Raw genomic sequence first — 18,521 nt, 5'->3', positions numbered from 1 at the left:
ATCTTCAACTACAATTTGTTCAATTTCTATCCTCTACCAGAATGGTATCATGTATAACTTCAGTGTCATATCATTCAGAAAGGTGTTCAAATTTGACATCAACATTTTTAAAGGCACGTGTTAAAGATAACTAGATCTATTCTGTATAATTTAAACATTGTCATCAGCTGTCTTAACTTTACTATGTGTTGAAGTTCAGTAAAATTAGAAAAGTAAAACATCATTGTTATAGTACTTTCATCTTCCAATTGATTAAAATCTGTCACAAATATTTTAACATTAATATAATACATTTTATATGAAGTAAATAATTTATTAACTTTGTTAAAAACAAAGTTAATAAATTATTTGTTTTTAACAAAGTAAATAATTACTTATAATAACTAAATAAAGTAAATTTACTTTATTTAGTTGTGACAGATGTTTTGTATCCATTTTATGCGTAATGATTTTCCCCCTTCTATTTTAAATTCCAAAACACTAACCATATTCATCCTTAGGAAATTCTATTGTTCATCTCACTCAGGTGTTCAACTTGATAAAAGGAAACCTTATCTAAAGCTGAAGTCAGAAATATCCAATAGTCAGGCATATCCAAATAATAAATTTAATCAGTCAAATATTATATACATATAAATATTATATATATACAAATCCATTCAGTAAATATATACAGAAGTCATCAGATGGAAGTGATAATTAATTCATTCTCACACTTTCAAGTTAAACCGTTCAATAAATGATGGATTTGCACTGGGTTCAGTTAAATGTAACCGAACCCTAATTTAGGCATAGAGGTCAAGAAATAACATCACTGTAATCCATCAAACTGCACTTCAAGCAGAACTTCAAATACATTTTCAACATTGTTTGTTCTATGTGAGTGAACTAAGCAGAGCTGATAAATTTTATCAGTTGTTGTACTGAATTATCAGTTTTTCCAGTCATCCATTCCTTTTTCAACAACAGAGAATTTAACAGAAGAAAATTGTTCTGCCTTCCAGAACAATTTTCTTCCAGAAGAGCATATTCAACAGTTGATTGTTCCTTGCAGTATTAAAGAAATGGCCGTTAATCTATAGCAGGGGTGGCCAACTATGCATCCTTGTGGAGCCAAGATAATTCCGGTAAGACTTAGAAGAGCTGCAACCTTTAAACGATGCAATGGTATGGGAGTCGGTGAGTGTGTGCATGGCGAGGTTGTAACGAGCTTTGACTAATTACATACCTAATTTTGAGGATCTTACTAAGAAAAGGGATACAAGAAAGGCCTCTACTAGTAAATAAGTAATTAAAATTATTGTGTTTCGACTACTTTAAAATTATTCTAATTGCTCAAAGTAAACTTCATTTAATGTGTTTTGAATTAAACTTTTTTATTGCAGTAATTTTTATTAACTCTCTCTATCTCTCTCTTTTATTTTGTTCCTCTTTTTTGTTGTCTCCTCTTCTCTTTTTGTTTATTTTTTCTTGGTAGATCGTGAAGAGCTGCTTGACGGGTGGACGCGAGCCACATGCTACTCGTGAATCACGTTGTGGCCACTCCTGGTCTATAGCATAACAGAGGCACATCTATTAAAAATTGTTTCTTCTCTTCCAGTCACTATTGAGATGAATTATCAACAGTTACTTTGCTTCTTCAATTAAACTAAAAATCCAGTAAGAAGTACTTTAAGTACTTTAACTGAAGTTTTATTAAAAGTACTTTTTAATAAAACTTCAGTTTTGTTCCTTAATTTTATTGAAAGTCTCAGTCCATATTATAAATTAAAAATTCATAACTTTGAATTTTTTTTGCACTTCTATCTGCTGCCTAGCTGATATTTTCTAGCATTCTCCTGTTGTCTGTTGAAATTCCTCTCCTGTGCTTGCTGATGCTGCTGTAAACTCTGCCTTTGTTTACAGCAGTGTTTCCCAAAGTGCGGTATGCATATCCCTGGGGGTATACGGAAAGAAACTTTAGAGTACGAGGGACTTTTTTTAAAAAATTTTATTATTATTTTTTTACTTTTAGATTTTTGTTGCCATATTGTCACAGTAAAGCAGATCTATTCTATAATTAATTTTTCAATAACTAAAAATCTAAAAGAAGTTTTAGACAAATTTGTTTGTTAGTTGATCTCAATTAGGATCAGAACTAGCGCTAGGGTCTTTGCCGCCCTAATGCAATTTCTATCTAAGCTCCCCTGTAACGATCCAGGCGTGTGTGGTTCTTTTACGATAATAACAATTTAAATTATTTGAAATTTCTTAAATAAATTTTGACAGAACAGCCACACGTGGGTTCGCTAAATGTAACGAACCAGGGGTGTTGACTAGGCAGGATAATCGTTAAAAACCCGAATATTCAAAAAATTCACTTTAATCGTTTAATATAATGATACAGGGATTATAACCTTCTCACCGACCCGAATCGCTAACAAAATTAAAATGAATTTTAATTAAAGTTAATATTTATTTGAACTAAAGTTTAAAAAATTCTTGCATTTTACAAGTTACTAAATTCTTAGTAACTTATAAAAATTTTTTAATAATTTTTATAAATTGAAGTATCTTTGAGGAAAATAAAAGAAACTCAAGATAGATGAGAAAACAAGAAAACAATTCAGAAATAATTAGAACATTTAATATAAGTATTCAAAAAATAACATCTTTGCAGAATTACAGAAAATAAATTAAATTACATAAATATACTTGAATTTTTTTTATTAAAATTTTAGAGTTTTTGATTTCATATTCACAAAATTAGAAATAATGGTCTTAACCTCTAATTCCGCACATGTATCATTTTCAATAGTTATTAACAGCAAACTAACAGCCTTTTTTGTGACATACTTGTTCTTAAGTAGGTTTTAATCAATTCAAACTTGGAAAAAGGAACGTTCACTGCTCGCTACACTAACAGGTAAGGTTAATAGTATTCTTAAAGCAATTGAAAAGTTAGGGAAAGATAAATTATTGGACACAATAAAATTAAGAATATTGAAAGGGTTTTGAATATTTATATTATCCTTCCGAAAAATATCCTGGAAAGCACATAACTCGTCATATAGTTCTATTGCATTTACGTCTTGTTGGCATCCTTCAAGAGAATCTCTAAATCTTCACAATTTATTCGTAAATCTTCTTTATTAATTTGTAGTAATCTATACAAGAAATTGAAATTATCATAACATGTTTTTAGTTGTTCAAAACGTTCTATTAACGAACACATTGCGACGTCTAGAAGTGTATAAAACACATTCACTCTAAATTCATTTTCTGGTGATTGTGGCATTTCGTCGTGATGCTCGTAGTCAAATTGTTGTGTGTTCTTTCGTCGTTGAACTTCTGTACCAGTTTTAAATTCTTGTTCTCCATCCACCTCTTCACTCAGTATCTTTTGCTGTTTTTTAGACTTCTTTAAAATTCTTACAAGAGTATCTGATCGATACTCTTGTAAGAATATTTTTAAGTTTTCGATAGATTCTAAAGCAAGTGTAATGTTCATATTTTTGTCTTGAAGCATTTTACTCGCAGGGTTTATTCTGTTAAGTAAATCATGCCAAGTTATAAGAGAGCAAATAAATTTGTAGTCCTTCATTTTAGCACATAATTTGTGCTTCATGCTGAGTTTCTTTATTAAAATTTTCATTATTTAAAATTTCAAAAAGTGCATCATAAATTTCTCCTAACTGATATCGTAGACAGATTGCATTAATTTTACTTTCCCATCGCGTTTTTGATGGCTGTTTCAATGTTAAATTTTTTATGAACTTCAAAAGAATTGCCCAATATTTGTAATAGAATGAAAAGAAATTGTATATTTCTTGAATAATTGCAAAGAAACTATTTGTATCTGCATTCACTTTGGCTGCATTATTAATGATTAAATTTAGAGTATGAGCAGCACATGGCACGCAAAAAGCTCGAGGATTTTTGTTCAAAAGGAAATTTTGGAGCCCATATTTTCCCTTTCATATTTGCCCCATCGTCATACCCTTGACCTTGCATGTCTTCAATGGGAATGTTCCATTTTTCCGGTTGTTCCATTATTGTTGCACATAAACCACGTCCTGTGGAATCTGATATATCTACAAAACCTAAAAAGTTTTCCCTGACCTTGACAATTCTGGTGTCGCACTGATTAGATCGTCGGCTTGTCGAGAGCTCCTGAAAAGATTAGTAGTATTTTGTGTTAACATTAGAAATGTTACTAGAATTTTAAGTAGTATTGTTTGTTTTTTGTTTCTTGGTGTGTCTGTGCAATTTTTGCATGTTTTCTGTTATTTTAATTATTAATTTTAAGATAAGATAGCGTACATATGGCACTGATAAAGAAAAAAATGGCGGCCAGGTCGCCATGTTTGTTTAAGAGTTTTGATGTAAACGAATTTATGCAATGTGCTGTCTCTGAGATGTATACCTTGCGAAGAGCGGTGGGAGTCTGGTTAGAAACTGATAGTGGCGTTAATATGTGCAGAAAGTGTAAAGAGAATGAGGATTTCGAGCGTGTTTTGTGTGGCGAGAGTGATATCGTTAACGATAGTCGGAATGTAGAAAATGGCGGTGTGCTAGAGAATTGCGTGGTAGTGCCAGATAGGTGTGAGAGCATCGTTGAAAGTGTAAATGAAGGTAGAAATACAGAACGAATGGATGATTTGATTGATAATAAAAATGGTGAGATAAATGCGAGTAGCGAAATTGCCTGTTTGAACGGTGCGATACACAGAGCTAAAAGGCAACTGGAGTGTATGGAAAAATGTGTGCTGAACGTACCGGCGAACGTCTGTGATGGCAAATAATAGAATGTTCGTAAACGTCAATAAAATGAAGGAACGAGTGCTGTATGCGGATTCGCTATTAAGAGGTGTAATAGTTGAGAGTTTAACGAAGTCGTACCAGCCAGGTGCGAACATAAAGGACGTCAGCGAATCTATTCGACTGCAAAAACAGAGGATGAAAGAGATGATAATCGTGGCAGGAACAAATGATTTGAAAGAGGACAAAATGGAAATGATAGTGGACAAAATGGAAATGATAGAGGATGTGAGGAAATTATTTGAGGTAGCAAAAGAGAAGAGTGAGAGAGCTAGGATGGCGAGTATCTTACCGCGGTATGACAGCGAAGTGTTTAGAAGGAGGGCCATAATTGCCAATGACTTTATGCGTGGGTTATGCATGGAGAGTGGTGTGGAATTTGTGGATGTGTGGAATGAGTTCGATGGGCGAAAGGACTTATATAAGATGTATGGATTACATTTGAATGGAGTTGGTGTACGGAGACTTGAAAAAGTGTTGATGAATGATGTGGAAGTGGATGTACAGACTCAGGGAAACTAGATTTATTAAGAGGGGGGGGTAGATATGCAGACTTTAGGGAGGCAGTTGAGTGTATGAATGAGTATATTATGCCTGAGCGAGTACGAAGGACAACAAATCAGAATGGGATAGTTAGTATAAGGCATCAAAGTAGGGATAGGACAAATGGGCTTCTGCAATTCATGTACACTAATGCCAGGAGTATTAGGAACAAGAAGGAAGAGTTTTTGGCCATGGTTGGCACTTCCAGGCCACAGGTTGTTGGTATTAGTGAAACATGGCTGGCAGAAGAGGATAACACTAGTGGGATTGAATGCGACAGGTATAGCATGTTCAGGAGTGACAGGGTGAATAAAAAGGGGGAAGGAGTGTTATTGATGATAGCTGATGAGCTGCAGCCAAGGAGTATAGAAGTTGAACTGCAGGATAGAGAAAAGAGCACATTTGAGGCTGTTTGGTGTAAGATAGAATCTAGCAGAACAAAATATACAATTGGGTGCTGCTATAGACCAGGTGATGGAATAGATGGTGGGGATAGTATGCATAGGCAAATAGAAGAAATGAGTGGAAGGAGGGTAATTATTATGGGTGATTTCAATTATGGTAACATTGACTGGAAAGAGGAGAGGGCACATGGGAGGAAGGAATTGGATTTTATGCGGTTATTAAGGGACAACTATCTACGGCAACATGTAGTGGAAAATACCAGGGGACAGAGAGTGCTGGACCTGGTAATTGCAACTGAGAATGTGGCTGTAACAAACATGACCATGTTGCCACCAATTGGTGAGAGTGACCATAAGGTCATGACTTGGGAGGTGGCTAAAGGAGTGGAGTTTACAATTAAGACAGGGTACATGTGGAATTACCGGGCTGGTAAGTATGACAAGCTTAGGTGTGTGCTTGGCTCAGTGCCATGTCATGTAAAACTGCAAGGGCTGGATGTTGATAGTGCATGGGAGGTGGTTAAGAACTGTTTGCAGGAGATAATGGTTGACTGTATACCAAGAGTCCGAATAATAAATCAAGTAGGGGTTAAATGGATGAATAACACTATTAAGCTTGAGCTGCAGAAAAAGAAACAATTATGGAGGGAATTTAAGGAGAAAGGTGACCATCAGGCGCAGGAACAGTATAAAGCTCAGGCCAGGATGGTAACAAGGGTGGTAAGAAAAGCAAAAGCAGATTACGAAAGATAATTGGCCATGCAGGCTAAAGAGAATCCCGAACAGTTTTTTTCAATATGTTGCAAGTAAAAGGAAAATGCTCATGGTAGAATGATCTTAAAAAATGCTGAGTGTAGGGAGGTAACCGAATCAGTCGATATTGTGGAATTACTGAGCGAGCACTTTGCAAGAATATATCATCCAGGTGGTGACTTTGCAGGAATGGAAGAACCAACAGCTTATACTGGAATTGTGATGAATGAAGTAGAGGTAACTAGTCTATTACAGAACCTCAATGTCAATACATCTGTGGGATTGGATGGTATACTAGCTCATGTCATACATGAAGCGGCTAAAGAATTATCAGTGCCCCTGACCATTTTGTTTAATTTGAACCTCGGGTCTGGGTCAGTCCCAAGGGGGGGGGTGGAAAGAGAGGAAAATAGTTCCGCTGCACAAAGGTGGTTCCAAGGCTGCTGTTGAAAATTACCGGCCAATCAGCATAACAGGAATCATTATCAGAAATATTTCTTAGAGAAAATAGTCAAGAGGAAAATACAAGATTGGATAGAAGAAAATGGGATACTGTATCGGGGACAGCATGATTTTGTGAAGGGTAGGTCATGCCTCAGTAACTTGCTCACGTATTATAACACAGTGACGGCTGAACTGGATAAGGGTAATGGGTTTACAGTGATTCTACTGGACCTGGTTAGGCCTTTGACAGGATACCACATGGAATTCTAATCAGTAAATTGCAGCATATGGGGATGGACATAGGGTTGGTGAGATGGATAGGAGGGTGGTTGACGGAGAGATATCAGAGAGTGGTTTACCCAGGAGTAGAGTCCACAAGACGGCCTGTGACTAGTGGTGTGCCACAAGATCTGTTCTTGGACCACTGCTGTTTAATTTGTTCATTAATGATAGAGGAAAGGATCTGAGAGGAACAGTTCATTTGTTTACGGATGATGCAAAGTTGGGTAGGGCAATAGTGAATGCAGATGATGTCAAAATTTTGCAGGATGATTTGGATAGGTTGGAGGTCTGGGCTAAGGAGAATGGATGTCAATTTAATGTGGCAAAATGTAAGGTTATGCATTTTGGGGTGAAAAGATTGGCGGCAGTTTACTGCATTGGTGGAACTGTGCTCCAAGAAATTGATAAGGCACGAGATTTAGGAGTGTTGGAGGATAAGGAATTGAAATTTAGGGGACACATTGCAAAAGTGGCTAAATCAGCTCATCAAATCACTTGGTTACTGAAGAATACGTTGACAAGCAGAGACAAGCAGGTTATTGTTCCTCTGTATCTAGCCTTGATAAGACCCCATCTCGACTACTGTGCCCAGATTTGGTCACCTAGGTTTCTTCTTGATGGGGAGGAGGTGGAGAGGATCCAGAGGCGAGTGACCAAGATGATAGCAGGTCTGTGGAATGAACCTCATGAGAACAGGTTGAGGATTTGTGGGTTGCAAAAATTGGTTGATAGGTGGAGGAGGGGAGATATGATTGAGACATTCAAATTACTGAAGGGTTTCTATAAAATTAATTCAGAAGATATTTTTGAGAACAGGGCTGGTTGTGGGAGGACTAGGGGACATCCATGGAAACTGGGCAAAAGTGTGGTTAGTAAAGATGTTAGAGCTGGGTTCTTTACTTTTAGAGTAGTGAATGAGTGGAATGCGCTCCCTGAGCCTGTGGTGGATGCTGTGACAGTGAATGAGTTTAAGGCAAGGTATGATAGATACTGTATGAATGTTGAATAGTTGTGATGAATATGATTTGGGGCCTCCCTCAATGAGTCTAATGACTCCCTGGAGTTGCCCGTAATAATAGTAATAATTCCATTGTCGCAGGAAACAAAGCGAATAATAATGGTAATTTGTTCTGTTTTACTTCCATCTGGTGTGCAGTCTAAAATTATGGAATAATATTTAGATTTTCGAATTGATAATAAAATTGTATCCCTGATTGCGTTACTTAAAGTTTCCAATATTTCATTTTGACTGTCTTTACTCAAATAGTGTACTCTATTGTTTCGTTGTAGGGCCCTTTCAACATGATTTTTCCATAATGGGATCAAACTTCGCAAACAGTTCTACTAATTTTAAAAAATTGCCATTATTCCTTTCATGTAATTTATTAGATCATCCATGAAAAGCTAAATTTTGGCTACCAAGGAATTTTATAATTTTAATCAAGCGTTCTAAAACACTTGTCCAATGTTTCTTTTCCATTTCATACATTCTTTGAGTCTGGCAATCAATAGTAGTTTTGTTTATTAAATTTTTATCAAGTTCCTTCCATTTTAAGAAATTTTTCATGTGAGTTAAACTAGTGTCATGTCTATACAAAGTTGTACTTACATTTCTCCAATTGTTATAACCTTCTACAAGACTACTTGATTAAGTAGATGTGAAAAGTTTGCAACAAAACCAAAAAACAGAATTTAAAGTTTTGGAATAAATGAGCCATGTTCTTGGCATGAGCTGCCCGTTTTCCATTGTTCTATTATAATACGTGTCGCCAAATTTACGACCATATGTATCTCTGGGATATATTATATTTTTCTTTTGAACAGGCCCCATTTCAATTAAAACAACTCGTAATTTTTCATCAATATTTCCCCATTCACCTGGATCTTCTAAATTTACAGAGACTAGCAATGTGTTAGTTTCGTAGTCAACTACAACTAAATCTTCTCCTAACTGTTTTTCACTTAAATCATACATCTTGTTATCTTGTGCAATAGTTGCAATAGTACTTTCGTGCAAACTGGATGATGTGTACGGTTCTTCAACTCTGATTTCTGATGTATCGAGTTGGTTAAAATCTGCATCAGAATATTTTAACAAATTTATTAAGAGCCCCAGTTTGTTTTTTAATATCTGCTTCTTTTGCAGCATGACGCTTACGATTTTGTGCACTGGATAATTTTTTTTAAAATTTTTGATTCCATTTCTATTTTATACCCACAAGAAATTATTACACAACACGACACAGAGACAAAATAATAGTCTGCACTGCACTACTGTCAGTAGCCTACTGAGATGCGTACCATATGACTGGTAGATATTCTGCAGGCGAGCATTTAGCCTGCTCTTGCTGCAAAATTGTAAATAGCCTGCTGATCAAAGAGGCGGCAATATACAATTTTTTAAAATTATTTGGTTTATCCTGCCTTATTTATTTTAATATTGATCATTCTAAGAATTTTTTGTTTTTATGATAAAAATTTTGTTTCTTAAAAATGAACTTATGAACCTTGCCCGCTTCCGCCGACCCTGATTAGGATAATATTTGTTGGTGGCATGATTGCATGCCAGCCACATTGTTCCAACTATTTCCATTAAAGGTTTAAATTTGTGGACCTAAAAAAAAGTTTTTTTGTGTAGAGTCCCATCTACTGCTGAAAAATAACAAATATTGAACTAGCTTTCATCAAACCAACTTCTTCTCAACAGAAACTTTCATCTCATTAAACCATTTCTTATTATTTAAAAACACTTAAACTTCATAATTTTGTTTGCATGAAATATAACTTCTCCCAGATTACCTTTGTGGGTGGGGGGGGGAGGAATACAGCAGCATTCAGAAAATTTTTTAAAGGATACATGGGTACTGAAAGCTTAGTAAACATTCAAAGTAAGTAAATGTTTGGGGGTAAATAACTTATCACTTCACTAAAATATTATACTTTTAACTTTGATATTTTCTTCTGCCCTGTTCCAAATCTGTTCTATGAAGGAAAGAATTGACTTTGTTTTGGAATTTTTGTGCTACAGTGTAAACAGTGGTAGGTGCTAACATCAGTCACAATCACATGAAAAATAATTACATCAGCTCTTAGTATCTTTCATATCATCAATATTTCAAATATGATATACATTACATGTACAATTTACATTACACAATATGCCACCTTTACCACGAGTTGCCTTGGTCTTGCACTACCTGTAGGATCAGCTAGACTTGCATCACTTGCAGGCGCAAACTTGACTTGTTTGTCTGTTTGCTTACTTGGGAAATGGAGTAAAACCAGGTTTAAAATTGCTTGGTATTTTTAACATTTACTATACCCAAGGTAAAATACCTTCTACATATATATATATATATATATATATTGCAATAAAATATAATTTATGAATAGTTAGTGATCTGTATTTTACTTGAATATATGCCCAAGAAATACACAATGGATTGGATTAAAGGGATAAATGCAAATGCTTTATCTATGTGCATTATTATTGTTGTTGTTGTTGTGGTATCTCCATGGAGTCAGATGACTCATTACTGGAGATCCACAGTAACCTTTATGCACACAATAGTTATCAAACCTGTCTTTAAACTCATTCACTGTCAGGGCACTCACAAATTTGGCAACTTATTCCACTCATTCAACTCTCTAAGCAAAAAATCTAGTCCACATTCTTACACAACCTCCAGGGATAACGTCTAGTTCTCTTTGTTCATTGTGTATTGGAAAATTTCTTTTGTGTCAGTGTTATAGAACCCATTTAACTTATACATTTCTATTATATCTCTTATTTTCCACCTGTCAACTAAATTTTGCAACCCATTCTTCAACCTATTAACCTGTCACCAGCTTGGTCGCTAATCTCTTAATCCTCTCTATCTCCTTATCCCCAAGAAACCCAGGTGACCAAACGTGTGCAGTTGTCAAGATGTGGCCAAATCATAGGTTTATTATTCAGCCTTATGGAAAACACCTTGGGTGTTTATCTACATATAAGTAATTCTTCGAACTATTTTGTCAACTTTTTGCAGTATGCTCTCTTAACTTCCACTCTCTGTCCATCTTTATTCATAAGTCCCTGGCCTAATCAATTTCCTGCAATCCAATACCATGAATGTGATACACATCATGCAATCTTTTCAGCCTGAAATGCATAGCCTTACATTTTGCAACATTCGGCTACAACCATTATCTCTTGCCTACAATGCCAATTTATTTAAATCATCCTATAATGTAGATACCCTTGTAGGATGATTTAAATTTATAGGATAGTCACAAATTACAACAAAATTCAGAATTGGGCCACTTCCTCTCTGGAAACAAGATTAGTGTTGTGTTGTAATTAACAAAAGGATTTAAAAGGTATTTAACTGCAGAGCTGTGTTGCCTGTTAGTGATTGCTGCTACATAAGTATTCTTTAGCACTGCTGAAGAGTTTTGCTATGGTAATAAATTTCTCATGAAGGTTAAGATTAGAATCCACATATTATTCTTTTCTTTTCCAGAGTCTACACACCATTTACGGATCAGACAGTTGATACACCTACAAAAGTATGGCAGTCTTTTGCTAATGCTTTCATTTTAATGGGGGTTATAGTTTGTATGACAATCCTTCTTATCGTACTCTACAAATTTAGATGTTACAAAGTAAGTAATATATGCTGTTATTCATAGATCATAATTATTTGCTCTAATATGGCTATTGTGTATATATATATATATATATATATATTATTTCTGAGAAAATGCTTACTCAACAGTACAGCCACAAAAGTGAAAAACTTAAATCTTAGGAAATGTGTTATAGGATATTTTTCCTTCCTTCTAACACATGGGATATTAAGCAATGATATGTACTGAATGTTTTACTGCATTAGTATGTGATATTAAAAAAATATTCTCAGTGAAAACTGCAAAAAACATTAAAAGCTGATTTAAAAATGTTTTATTCTTTTTTCCCTCTCTTCAGTACATGTTTCTAGTTTTTTTACTAAAGTTTCCAATATCTGTTTAAAATACTGATAAGAAAGAAAATATTTAAAGGTCCTGTATGAAATATCCATATTAAATATTTGGTTTTGAATGTTCTCAGAATCTTTAAATGACAACAGATTACATAGTTCTTTGACTGGTGTTTATTTTTCAAAGAAAAATAAAGGATGGAAATAAAGATTTTCTTATTTACAATTGAAATCAGAGATGTCATTTATATTTGACTGTTAATTTTGTTGAATTTGAAGAATATGTGCACCTGTTTCAAGATGTCACAAGTATTTATTTATTATGAATGGCATTCTACATCCATAATAAGGTCTTGCAAAACGAAGGATTATTTTAAAATTGGAATACTAATAAGAATAATACATGATTGAAAATTCATGTGCAACATCGTTATCATTTTTTGTACAATATCGCACAAAAAAAAGATATTGTATAACTACAACGATATATATTATGGAGTAAACCGGTTTATTAACAAAGGAATATATGTTTACACGTGATGACATGTACATCCACAACTGTTGGCAGAATCTTGGTTGAATAAAACATTAGCGATAGTAGATTATGTGCCCAAAATGGACACCTTATCTTTCAAGACAGTTTTCATAGCACATGTTAAGGTTCTCTATCATATTGGTGGAGAACAAGAGTTGGGACATATGCTGGATATATCATGTAATATTATCCCAAGATTTGAAGGCAAGTCATGGTGGAATATACATTCCTTCAACATACCCCAAACAAAGGCATCAAGTGATGTGAGATCAGGAGAACGTTAAGGGTATGGGAATTCTGTGAGCCTTAATATGAGCCTCCCAGGGAATTGTTCTGATAAATAGGCTCTAGAACCATGGGATGTGTGACAGGTTGCTCCATCCTGTTGGAATACCTGTGCATAAAATGGAATGTTTTTTTGCAGACATGTTGTAGGTTTGGCCCACTTGCTCTACCAACTCTGTATGAACAAAAATAATGCTCAACAATAAATGCCTTTACTTCCAGTGTCAACACCATTGCCACAACTAAATGTAATCGCATAGACTCTACATGAGCTCTTCTGTTAATGTGCATGCAGTCGAACAAGATATCACATCGTCTGTATACTCAAAGGGGATGTCAAAATTCAGTACTCTTTTTTTTTTTTTCACCATACCATAAAATATTTGGCTATGCTTCACAGGCATCTTCAGAACAGAGATGAAACAGCATTGCAATTAACAGAAAAAGTGCCACTATATAATGTTAACCTAAGTTTAAAAAAAGGACAACATTTTTTCCTAACTATTTGGGGGGAAGGGGAATACTCCCACCCACACTGCTTAGAAAGAAGTCAATGGATACCCTAATGGGTAAAGTGCATCATGCCATGTAATGAGTCGTTTGTATAAATTGGAGGCATATGATGCCTCTCAATCAGTGCAACTGTGTCCAGATCAAATGGCTATGAGAAGGGAACTGATGGAGTTTGAAAGAAATGTTGTGATAGGATGCCATGTTTCAGGCCTATCTGATCTGCAAATTGTTTACAAATTGGACCATCCCAGGTCATCAATCAGTGATACTATACTGAGATGGAAGTACAGGGAGTCAACTGTAAGTGCTAAACACAGTGGATGACCTATCACCCACATGGATTTCCATGGTAGGACCACAATATGTAAACCCCACATTACCTGAATCTACGTGTAGCATCGTCTTCCGTGGTGCAAAGAGCATGTACAGTGAGACATGGAAGCTTGGAAAGCTGTATTATTGAGTGATGAATCATTCTGCACCCTCTAATGAGCAGATAGATGGGTGTGTATGTGGATGTGGCAGATGTCTGGTGATTGTCTCTTAGCAGAATGCATAACCCCAACTACGAAATTTGAGATGGTGTGATGGTATAGTTCTGTTTTTCCTGGTTGGCTTCATTTGTGGTGCCATGAACATAACTCTGTGAGGTATCTGAACATTCTGGACAATGCAATGCTTTGTATTTCTATGGAACTGACCATCGTCTCTTTCAGCAAGACAGTGCACTGTCATAAGGTTGTTGCTGTAACTGAATGGTTTGTGGACATGAATGTCGCAACACTTGACTGGCCTCCACAGAGCCCTTATCTCAACCCTACTGAACATCTGTGGGATAAACTGGATCATTTAGATGAGGTCAAGCGATGTCTGCCCCACAACAGTCCGGGACCTCATTACATGCCTACAGGAAGAATGGTCCTAAATTCCCATTGATTGCTATTGTATGCTTGTGGAAAGTGTGCTCCATAGGATTGCTGCAGTCATTGCAGCAAAAGATGGTCCTACATCTTATTAAGGTGGATGACATGGCTGTGTATACAGCAGATACAATGCAGTATATATTAAGTTAATCTCTCTCTCTCTGAGGAAATCTAGCATTCATATTTTCTGTAGAATTACAATTAGTAAATCAATTTCTTATTTTAAATTCTTATTTAAATACATAAGATATATGCACATTCTGGAATTTATATAAATATGAGCTCAAAGAATGAACATAGAATTCTTTGTAGTTTTACTTGCCTACAGGAAGAATGGTCCAAACTTCCCATTGATTGCTATTCTACGCTTGTGGAAGGTATGTCCCCATAGAATTTCTGCTGTCATTGCAGCAAAAGGAGTTCCTAAATCTTGTTAAGGTGGGTGCCATGGTTCTTTGTTCCTCACACTATGATGTCCATTGACTTCTTTTCAAGCAGTGTGTAAAATTAAAATTTGCATAGTTTCACAAGTTTCTTTAAGAAGGAATTCCATAAGAAATCAGCACTTATGAAGGATTGCCTGTTAGAGATGGCATGTTTTGCAAGCCCCAACTGTTCAGGCTCATGGGACTTGATTCAAGATTTATGTTCTTCATGACCACTAAAATAGCGCCTCCATAGCACAATTGGAAGAACGGCGGTACGTTGCGCCCTTCGATTGGAATAGGCCTAAGTTCGATTCTCGTCGCAATGGGAGGAATCTTTATCTGGACGTTTTTTAATCGAAAGTGAGTTAGCCAATCTCATACGGAAGTAGCAGGGTTTTTCCTCCCAGAAAGTCAGGTTTTTCATCCCGCATACAGACAAATCAGCCCTTCAGAACACACAATTTACAGACATAGAATACTAGTTGTGGTGGAGGTGGGCGGTAGATGGCATTGATTGTTAGTAGAGGTTTGGTGTAGTGGTTGAGACAGTCATAGGTGTCCTCCTGCGATGAGTCTTCGGACTCCTTGGAGGTGTCAGGAATAATAATAATAATAAAAGCAGATCTTTCAGCTTATCCATAATAAAATAAGCCACAGGAGCATGGAACATGGTAGACACCAGGAAATCCAAGAGTAGGAGCTGGTCCTTAACAAGATGAAGGGTGGAGATTTTTCCAGCAGGATGAGAAGCCACGAAAATGTTTAGATATTTTAAAATTTTTGTAATATGTTCTGAGATTCTTTGCACATAATGGAAAGGAATGAGTGATATTCTTTTGAGCAAAAGAGACAGGAATGCTATAGCTGCTAAATTCCTTATTAATGAAAACATCACTGGAACCATTTGATAAGAAAATTGACCTAACTCTTCTCAATTCTTTCTGCAGAAGTTCATCTGAAGAACATAAAGAGTAGGTCACAGTCCCAATTTTTTTGACTGGGTCTGCTCTATGTAGAATCATGTGGAGTGGTCTGAGTTTTCTTCTGAAAATGCAAGATGCTGTCCACTTGGTAAAAAATTTAACAGATCCAAAAAATGCTATTTGATTGTCTTTTTCTAAGGTGTACTGGATTCTGAATGAACTGCATTTATTTTGAATAGAAATTACTATTAATGAGAAGAAGAGCCATTCCAAATTGCAAAACCATCATTACCATATCTATACCAATGTGTAGGTCTTGTTGAAATATTGTAGAGCTGATGTATTTTAAAGCATTCGATAAAAAAGTTGGCAATAGTTGAAGAAAGAGGATTTCTTGTAGCTGACTCTCTGATCTATTAGTAAAATATGTTTTGAATGTTGAAATATCCAGAGTGAATAACAAAGTCAAAAAAATTTGGCAATATCAGATGGAAATTCTTACAGGAGTAATTTGATGGTATCTGATAAAGGAATGTTATTAAACAATGACACAATATTCAAACTAATCATAACATCAGAAGGGCTTAGATGAAGATCATAGGTCTTGTTTTCAAAACTCAGAGTGTTTATAGTATAAGTTGAAGATCTTCCTGCAGAAGTAGCCATTAAAGTGGACGCTTATTTTGATAATTTATTAGTTGGACATCAGATGCAATCAACAACAAGCCACACCAGATTTGTAAATCTTAGGCACATCATATAATTTTGGAGGATATTCATCCCATATAACATAACCAAGTCAAACTTTTTGACTTTGTTATTCAATCTGGGATAGTTCCCTTTTCAAAACAGATTGAAGGGACAGCTACAAGAATTTCATATTCTCCAACTATTGCCAACATTTTTATGGAATTTCTTGTATAATGACACCTGTGGAGTTTCCATAACCATACAATAACACCACAGTAAAAATAAATTTATTATGTAAATATTTTGTCTTGTGTATCATAAAACATCATCAGTACAAACAGCGAGCAAAAATACGGAATTGAATAAAGAAACAGAGCTCATTCGTTAAATTGGAATCCCTTTGTGTACAGTTGTGTGTTCATGGAATAAAACTACTGGGCTGAAAATAATTAAAATTAGTTAAACATAAAATGCGGGCTGATCAAAATTAAAGTATCCCTATTTAAGCCTTTGTGGAGTGCCACCCAGTGATCCAAATGTGCGAAACTTTGTAGGAATACATTATGCATCATGTGGAAGTGATATCTGAGAGATAGAGAAAAAAAAAGGAAAGTTCCAAAATTTACCATTGTATGATGTACCAAATGTAGATCTAGTAATTTTTCTCTGAGTGTAAGAAGAAAAGTGATACAAGCATAAATAACATATTTTTATTCATTTCCATTATGCATTCACAGGCTGTTCTGTTCAGCATGCTGCCCTTCCTGGTATGCCACAAACTGCATTCTTTGCACAGTGTGTTCAACGGCAGAACACAGCTGGTGGGGACTGATGTTGTGCACATTCTGTGTTATGCTGTCTTTCAGCACTGACAAGTTATCAGGATGATCCCGATAAACCCTGTCTTTGAGAAATCCCCAGACCAGAAGTCGCTTGGAGTCTGATCAGGTGAACGAAGTGTCCATGCAGTGAGAAATGCATGGCTGATCACTGTGACTTCTGTGATCAACAAACCTCCTCTACGGATCGACTGATTTTGTGGAGGAGGGCCCATCCTGCATGAAAATGATTGAATACATGCACTGCTGCTGCTGTAGCACAACAAAATTGTATATCATGTCGCAATACTATCAAAGAAGAATGGTCCAGTGATAAACAAAGCTGTAAACCCACACTGGACAATAACTTGAATGCAAAGGAATTGCATTCAAGTTATTGATTGCATGCAGGTTGTGTGTAGTCCATATTGGCAATTGTGGATATTCACAGCTCCATTGAGCCTCATCTCCCTACAAAATCATCCATGTCCATGCAATGTCTGACTCCACTCAAGCAAGGAATGTTAAAGTGAATATCAGTCAACTTTCAAAGTCCTGTGGGTGCAACTCCTGTGTCAGGGTTATCTTTATCTTGAATGAGTAGAAATGCAGAATCTTCTGTAGAATTTTCCTGACAGTTGTGTAGGGCACATTCATATGTCTTGATATAGCATGTGTACTGCAGGAACCAATGCTGTTATTCATGGCCTGCTCAACAACAGCAGTATCAACTTCATTCACTTGTTGTGAACTGATTGGTTTGCAACATCTGCCAAGTCTAACTCCTGATAATCCTGTTTCCCCAAAACAACTAATCATTCGTCGCAGAGCACATAGAGATATCAACCTTGTCATCATTTCTTCAGGCAATGAAATTCACAGAATGCTGGAACAGCATTGAAATTGTTTAGGACAGCTTCATGAATAAAATATGTTGGAGCAAGGTTGGTGCCATCACTGTGGATGATCATGATACGATTGAGGCTAGGTTTATGAAGTAGTTCTTCAGCACTTGTATATCATGTTTATATATGTATCTATGTAGCAGCTTGGTGTTTTCCACATTGGATCCTGTGGTTAGTGTTTTCAATCCCATGTTGTGCCAGGTCAGATTTGTGAGGTTTGACAAGCTGGATGTGGTCGTCATTTTCAGAGATCTTCCTATTTGTCCATAGTAAGACAAGTTGTAAGAACATGACACTTGGTATACTCCAGGTAG

General features: G+C 35.8%; 1 protein-coding gene across 2 annotated transcripts in view; it reads left to right on the top strand.

Annotated features, from left to right (window-relative positions):
* Nucleotides 1–18,521, top strand: part of Psn (presenilin) — a 180,086-nt gene that overhangs the window by 36,890 nt on the left and 124,675 nt on the right. For both annotated transcript variants that reach the window (XM_090398665.1, XM_090398664.1), the window contains exon 3: nucleotides 11,732–11,873. In XM_090398665.1, the coding sequence (XP_090254791.1) occupies nucleotides 11,732–11,873 (142 nt within the window). The remainder of the gene's footprint in view (nucleotides 1–11,731; nucleotides 11,874–18,521) is intronic.

This window comes from Typopeltis vanoorti, chromosome 10 (genome assembly GCF_054136105.1).
Source record: "Typopeltis vanoorti isolate ZY-2024b chromosome 10, IOZ_Tvanoo_1.0, whole genome shotgun sequence".
Lineage (NCBI taxonomy): Eukaryota > Metazoa > Arthropoda > Arachnida > Uropygi > Thelyphonidae > Typopeltis > Typopeltis vanoorti.
Note: the sequence above shows the minus strand (reverse complement) of the source record. Positions and strands in the feature narration are given on the sequence as shown.